This window comes from Pyrus communis, chromosome 2 (assembly GCF_963583255.1).
Source record: "Pyrus communis chromosome 2, drPyrComm1.1, whole genome shotgun sequence".
Taxonomy (NCBI): domain Eukaryota; kingdom Viridiplantae; phylum Streptophyta; class Magnoliopsida; order Rosales; family Rosaceae; genus Pyrus; species Pyrus communis.
Genome location: NC_084804.1, coordinates 32444486 through 32451870, shown reverse-complemented (window position 1 = coordinate 32451870; position 7385 = coordinate 32444486). Strand labels below are relative to the sequence as shown.

Below are 7385 nucleotides of genomic sequence, written 5' to 3'. Positions count from 1 at the left end.
CATTACGTAACTGTATAATGAGGAAAAAAATTGGGTCTTAAACTCTACTATGACTAATAACTATTAACTAATCAAACAACAAAATCAATTCAATTAACTAATCAAACAACAATTAAGTTAATTAATAATCAATTCAATTGACCAATAATTAATAATCATATATTAAACAACCATGCAATTAATAAATTCAATTAACTAATCAAACAACAATTAGTTAATCAATAATAATCCAATTAACCAATAATCATATATCAGTTAAACAAAATTTTATGTACAATTATCAATCAGGGATTTAAATTTGAAAAATTAGAGTTTTACCTCAAAATTTATGATGGCCGGTGGTGGGTCAGGTGGCAGACAACAGCATGGAGCCGGGGAGGACTACGACGCGTTGCTAACTTGTTGGGGGTACCTGTGGGCTACAATGGCTTGGCTGGCTACTGCAATGGTGCTTCCAATGGCAAACTCAACAACACTACATCGCTGCAGTGGAGGACTAGAAGGTAGCAACACCATTGCAAAGCAACACCAGTCGAACAGAGGGGCATATTTCTAGGTCTTAGGAGTGTTTTACGACAAAGGGAGATGCGGGCGCACCTCTTTTTTCTTGTCACGGAATAAGAGGAACTAGGACAAGGGCACGAATGGTATGTCAATTCAACAAGGTCTCCTGAGAAAGCCTAGAGCGAAAGAGCTTGTGATTAAAGACAATTGCTTAGTGTGACACCTATGGAAAGTAATAGCATACATGACTTTATCTTTTTATTAAAACTCTAATTTTGTTTTATAATGGATATTTTATTTTTTTATTATTTTTAAAAATTATTTCTAAAAGAAAAAAGAAACATCAATTTAATGTTGCACAAAACTTAATTGGGCCAACTATTTTTTGCATTTTTTGTTTCATGAGTTTATTTTCACAAAACAATGTGTCAACACATATTTTAGCCCAATTTTGACATTTTGTATAAGCAAAACGATAAACTGTCTTGCAAAACGTTAGCGAAGTGCTATTTCCGCGGAATGTGGCAAAGAAGGATTTTCACCCATACTTGGTGAATGGTGGGTTTTGAGGAATAATACAAAACGCTGCGTTGCATACGAAACCGATTAGAACACAAAAATCTAGCTGAAGGGATAAACCTGGCCGGGAAAGACTAGCTGCGAACAATGGTGGGTTCGAAAAGGTCCGTTAGACATAGCTCAATCTCCTGAGGTGCCCAAGATAACGAAAACAGATATGCTTCTCCTTGCTCACCCCTGTAAGTCTCTCTCCTTCCCCGACTCGTCACTTCATCTCGACAATTTCAACTCACAAACCTCAGCGTCTGCAAAACCTTCAAGTTATAGCTCCTTTTCCCCAATTGGGTTGTCGAAAAGTCTGAAACTTTGTAGGAATTTTCCCGTCTGGGGAAGTACCCGTATTACGTTTTGCTCTAGGAGTCAGGTGTATGATATTTTTCCAAGTACCCCTTTGGGGAACAAGTCTGAAGGGGATGGGGTTGTAGAGAATGAAGAGCTTGAGCTGCTGGATAAGCCTTCCCCTGTACCTATAAGTAATGGGTCTGCTTTGGAAGTGGATAAAGATTCCGAAAAACCGGATGAAGAATCGGAAATGGTTGATAAAGACGAGGCATTGGCGCCTTTCTTGAAGTTTTTCGCTCCGAGAGATAGTGCGGATGGAGAGGAAGTGGAAGAAAAGGGAGGGGAGGTTGGAGTTTTCGAGGAAGAAAGTGAATTGGATGGTGATAATGAGGAGGCTGAGAAGGTTAATGTGGAGTACTATGAACCGAAACCGGGTGATTTTGTGGTTGGAATTGTTGTTTCAGGCAACGAGAATAAACTTGACGTGAATGTCGGAGCAGACTTGTTGGGTACAATGCTGACTAAGGAAGTACTGCCTTTGTATGACAAAGAGATGGATTACTTGTTATGTGATACGAATTATGACGCCGAGGAGTTTATGGTTAGAGGGAAGATGGGAATTGTGAAAAATGAAGCTGTGATGGGGGGACCTGTGCCGGGAGGGCCCGTTGTTGAAACCGGAACTGTTTTGTTTGCTGAGGTTCTTGGAAGAACGCTCAGCGGTAGGCCTTTGCTTTCAACTAGACGGCTCTTCAGGCGAATTGCTTGGCACCGAGTGAGGCAGGTCCTTTTCTCACTTTTTTTTGTTCTTTTTTCTGCTCATTGGAACGGCATTGGCAATTTATATGGTGAATATTTGTGCTTGCTGCTTGACTTCTTATGTTAATTCTGAAAATGTTGCCTCTATTGCTGTTATGTTTGAGACCATATTTATTAGTTAATAGTCATTCGGTACTCTTAAGTCTTTTATTATCATGACTTCATGATACTTGATTTTCTCTTTGTAACGGCTATGTTGGTGGTAGCATTTAGCTCATGACACTCTGACTGGTTACGTTGGATGAAAAATGTAATCCAGACCTTTTTTTTTTTAAAGCTTTTCGACATATTTTACAGATAAAACAACTCAATGAACCTATTGAAGTTAGAATTACAGAATGGAATACTGGAGGCCTTCTGACAAGAATCGAGGTTTGTATCTTTGACTTCTGTGCGTGTGAAATTGTGAATATATACTTGTTTGAAAACTAACATTTCACAATTTGGTTCATCAGGGCCTGCGAGCTTTCCTTCCAAAAACTGAGTTAATGAGTAAAGTGAACAACTTCACTGAATTGAGAGAGAATGTAAGTTGCTGGTTTTGAGGAATGAAATGTATATCTTTTTTTCATGCAATGTTCATTTAGCTACATTTCTGGTATAATTTGTATTTCTTTATGTTAATGTGTTCAAGCCATTAATCAATACTGATATCATGCATGATGTATCCACTGGAACTATTTCTTTCTACGACACTTTATCAATTTCAAATGAAGCAATTTCTTTGAGATGCCAATGGTATTATTAAGAGATGAAAATATAAGAAAAATAATTGCAAAATCTATGTAGTTAGATAGTCCAACCAGCCAGAGTTATCATTAACATCAATGCAGCTTGTGAATACTTGAAGCACTTGAAATCACTGGACACAATCCATTATACCCTGTTTCTTTACAGCCATTGTTTCATAATGATAAGTGCGTGCTTTAGCCCTAAAGTGTAGTACCAGCCACAGTATACTTAGGGCAATGAGGATACTTAGACATCCGAGTTTCGGTGGCAGCCCCATATCACTTGAGGCTTGAAAAGAAAATATATAATCTTCCTTGTTGATATTTAAACTGTGGTCAAGGCAATTGTAACTCTACAAATATCAGGAATTTTCATTTAAAAGTCGTTTTCTTGTTTTCATCGAGATTTCACATATGTTGATACTTTTTGTCATATATTTTCAGCAGATATTGTAGTTAATCAATTCGTCCGTGACATGTTTGAACTTAAGTGAAATTTTTAAATTCAAGTTTGAAAATCTTCTTTTTGGTGGAGCTATTTGTACAAGTAATGAGACTAGGAATGGCAACAGGCAGGGTAGGCTGGGAATTCGCATCCCACCTCCGCCTCTAAACAGGGCACCGACAACTTTGTATTGTTTAATTTTTTCCTCCCTTGGATAATTGCATATGTTTGATTTGTTAATCTGGTTCTTACTCATGTTGTTTCCTAATGGTGTAGGTGGGTTGCCGGATGCATGTGCAGATTACTCGAATAGACGAAGCTAAGAATGACTTAGTTTTGAGTGAGAAAGAAGCTTGGGTCAGTTGGATTTCAACATTTAATTTATTCATGTTTTTTGTTGCTTGCAATGTTCTCTCATTGTTTGTTCTGAGATTCTGTGATCTTATTTTTCATAAGAACTGACATTGGTTTGCCATATAATGTTTCAGGAACTGTTATACCTTAAGGAGGGAACACTTTTGGAAGGAACTGTCAAGAAAATCTTTCCATATGGAGCCCAAGTGAGGATAGGAGAAACAAACAGGAGGTATAATGACTTTCAAACTTACTTTAAAATCAGACTGGGCGCATAGTTTCCCTGATTTTTCCACTTTTGAAGAGGCGCTGCATGTGTGGAGTACTTTTGAAAGATTAGAACACCACAGAATGGAAATAAAATAGCATGGGACTTTCTCTCAAAAGGTATCTAAATGCATGAAAAAGATGAGAAGATACATAATACTGATCTTCAGAATAGAAATTAAAATTTGAACTTTAAAATGAAAAGCATGCAATTTTGTACTACTCTTCCCCAGCGGTTGCTTCTCAGAATTGCCTTATTCTGAAGAGTTTCAGGACTTACTGCTGATTTTGGAAAGTTTACTCTGGTAGTGAAAAAACTTACGAAATGTATCACAATGACTATTGGGGAAAAGAGAGTACGAGCTATTTGTTTTCTGCTTCCTTTAATATAGATATATGTAAGGTGAAAATAACTTGAAATGAAGATAGTATCATCATTCAGGATTCTTGAGGCACCTGCTAGGTTTATTTATCGTTATATTTTGTTTCAAGACTTCCTTTTCTTTAGTCTGTGTATAAAAGTTCTACGTCCCATTGGATCAATATTTTATTGAACGCTGTTTATTAATTTTAAAATGACAAAGTTGGTTGCTCGTCTAGGAGTTAGAGTTTAGATATATTTCTGAATGTCAACAGGACCTTGAAGGAAATGCTGATCCAAAATGATAAAATGAAAAACACATCGTTTAATCTACATAGCTTTATCGTCGCGTTGTCAATTAAATATATAATATAGCTCAGGCTTGTTCTAGTTGACTGTTATATACCATTTCCTCACCATATCATTTTTTGTCCTAGATTACAGATGTGTTTAACAAGTGAAGTATGTATCATAAATTTACTTATGTTTGCTGTTGTTGTTTTTCACTGGTGGATAATCGTTTTGAACTTTCTTATTGTTTCCCAGTGGCTTGTTGCATATATCAAACATCACTCGTGCTCGAATTACCTCAGTCAGTGACATACTTAAGGTTAATGAGAAGCTCAAAGTTCTGGTTGTGAAGTCGATGTTTCCTGACAAAATATCTCTCAGGTATACAAGGGAAGGGGATTCTTTCATTTAAATTCATCCATATTGCATACATTTTTGGTGGAGAGAATCTCCTTAATTTTTTCTCTTGTAAAGTCATAATCCTTCTGGCTATATGTACCAATTTTTAAAAACCAGACCTAAGTGAACACTCCAATATACTAAGCAGGGAACTGGTCATAATTCCGCATACCTATGAACTTTTATTTTTTTATCAAAACATGCATTGAACCGGATTGACCAAGGTGTGACCTTTTAACCTGGTGACTCGTTCTGGCTTTTTATGACCGAGTCCAGTTCTCTACATGCGACAGAAGATATTTAAATTAGCTTCTCCGGGAGACATAATGCATAAGGGGCCATGGGAAATGGCCTAATAAACAACTGAAATATTTCTAATTGTGTTTTGTTATTTTATCATTAATTGTCAAACGATGTATTTGTTCGGTTATGTAAATAAGGGAAAATCTATTGTATGTCCAAGGGATTGAACTTCTGACCAATAGGTCTGGGAGTAGGACACATGATGTCTAATGCCACAACTACATCTCTTGCTTTTATAAAATATTTTTCCTATTTTGAGAATTGCTCTATGTACATTTTGGTTAGCGATGAAGCTTTGTGAACCATAGCCATGAGATTTCAGGTTCATGCCTATTTTTTTTTTAGTTATGGGACATAGAATCACGTAAATCCATTAGAAGTCGTCTATGTCATATGTTATTTGAAATTCTGAAACCTCATTCCCCTGCAGTACGCTCCTTTGTCCTCTCTTTCGAACTCTTTCTTTCCATCTCTTCAAGATCTGTCTCGTATCTGTTCTGTATTGGCTCTGCAATAGTTTTTTTTCTTTTTAAGATAAAGTAAAGTATGATTTTGTTTGTTTGTGAATCATATTATTCAATTATTTGTGGCCTATTTTTCCCCTTCTGGGAAGTACTTTATGAAGAATAGATTGCCTGGATTAGCAGCTTTCAGTTTGTCACCTTAGTCCTGAAGCTTCAGCCCTTTTTAATAGCTAGACTATTGTTTGGCACGCAAGATTCAAGAAATGACTTGTAGAGGATAAATTCCTTTAGGTTTGTTTCAGTTAACTTCATCGCAAAAGGGATTTGCGTTTGTACTATTGTTTCACATAAACTTCATCACATTTTTGTCTGAGTTTCCTTTGTGATGGTGATGATAACCCCAAAGTGTATTTTCACGACCTTAAGCTATTGTCTTCTGATTTTTCGGTTTTCCTTGACATTAATTTTGTTTGAGCAATCACAACTGATGGCAACTTCAACTTTTCTTGCAGCATTGCTGACCTTGAAAGTGAGCCTGGCCTCTTTTTGTCGAACAGAGAGGTAACACCATTAATTGTTTCCCCTAGTTATGAAATTACTCGTTTCGCCTGAGTAATGCTTTCCACAAAAGATGATGAGCTTAATTAATAACATTTCTTCCTTTTGGCAGAAATTATTTTCGGAGGCTCAAATGATGGCAAAGAAGTATAGGCAAAAGCTGCCTGCTGTTCTTACCAACCGCATGTCAGGATCCCCTGAAAACGATGCTCTGCCATTTCACAAATTAAGCATGTATGCAAACTGGAAGTGGTTCAAATTCGAAAAGTAATAAGAACTAAGCTGATGCTTAAGGTTGCCCTGCGATACCGGTAGTTTGAAAGAGCACTGTTTAACTTTGGCATCCATCTCAAAGCACACATTCCTCGAGAGTCAATAGGTAAGAAAAGCAAACTATTTTGTTTTGTGATGAGCCTTAGATTAGGGAATTTACCTCACTATCCATTAGAAAATATGTAGTTTGCAAAAGGAAAAAGCATAAGATGGTTGATGTACAGCATTTTTCACATGGCATTCCGTTTAAAGATTCGAAAAGAACTCGAACCAAACATGTTCATTCGGAAATTCAAAGTCTCATTTGTTAGTTGGTCATTGCTCTCACATCTTCGATCTTCATCTGTAATTGAACTCAACTCGATTATGATCGTACACTCATGTCCTAATTATTTGTGCAATCTGTGTATTCATCACCTAGCTATTTTCCAATGCTTGGTTTGTGTTATATTTCCCTTACAACGCTACAATGCATCATATGCCATGTCGTAATTAGTATGCATCTTTTAGAAAACCGAATCCATACCGTTTTGTACCAAAACAGAACCGATTCCGAAAAGTTTGGTACAACTTCGGCACACCCCTGCTTACTGAACCGAACCCTACCAAATTGTAATCTGGCTTCGGTATCACCCACGTAGCGTATCGGACCGGAGGACATTTCTCACTTGTGAAACAAAAGCCTTGCTTCAAAGGATACAAGTGTAGGAGGAATGAATTGAATGATCATAGAAAAAGTAATGACAGCCTTCACA

The 7385-nt window shown here is 36.9% G+C and overlaps 1 protein-coding gene across 1 annotated transcript; it reads left to right on the top strand.

Moving 5' to 3' along the window:
- Nucleotides 1-1141: 1141 nt before the first annotated feature.
- Nucleotides 1142-6959, top strand: LOC137725894 (protein PIGMENT DEFECTIVE 338, chloroplastic). Its single transcript, XM_068464731.1, has 8 exons — nucleotides 1142-2149; nucleotides 2482-2556; nucleotides 2640-2711; nucleotides 3637-3717; nucleotides 3849-3946; nucleotides 4889-5014; nucleotides 6312-6360; nucleotides 6470-6959. The coding sequence occupies exons 1-8, from the start codon at nucleotides 1241-1243 to the stop codon at nucleotides 6626-6628; spliced, it is 1569 nt and encodes a 522-aa protein (XP_068320832.1). The 5' UTR covers nucleotides 1142-1240; the 3' UTR covers nucleotides 6629-6959.
- The last annotated feature ends 426 nt before the right edge of the window (nucleotides 6960-7385 follow it).

Excerpts from the sequence above, each read along its gene's own strand:
- LOC137725894 (XM_068464731.1), top strand. The coding sequence starts at position 1,241 with ATGCTTCTCCTTGCTCACCCCTGTAAGTCTCTCTCCTTCCCCGACTCG. Across the intron at positions 2,712-3,636 it reads TCACTGAATTGAGAGAGAAT|GTGGGTTGCCGGATGCATGT; the intron begins GTAAGTTGCTGG and ends CTAATGGTGTAG. Across the intron at positions 3,947-4,888 it reads ATAGGAGAAACAAACAGGAG|TGGCTTGTTGCATATATCAA; the intron begins GTATAATGACTT and ends ATTGTTTCCCAG.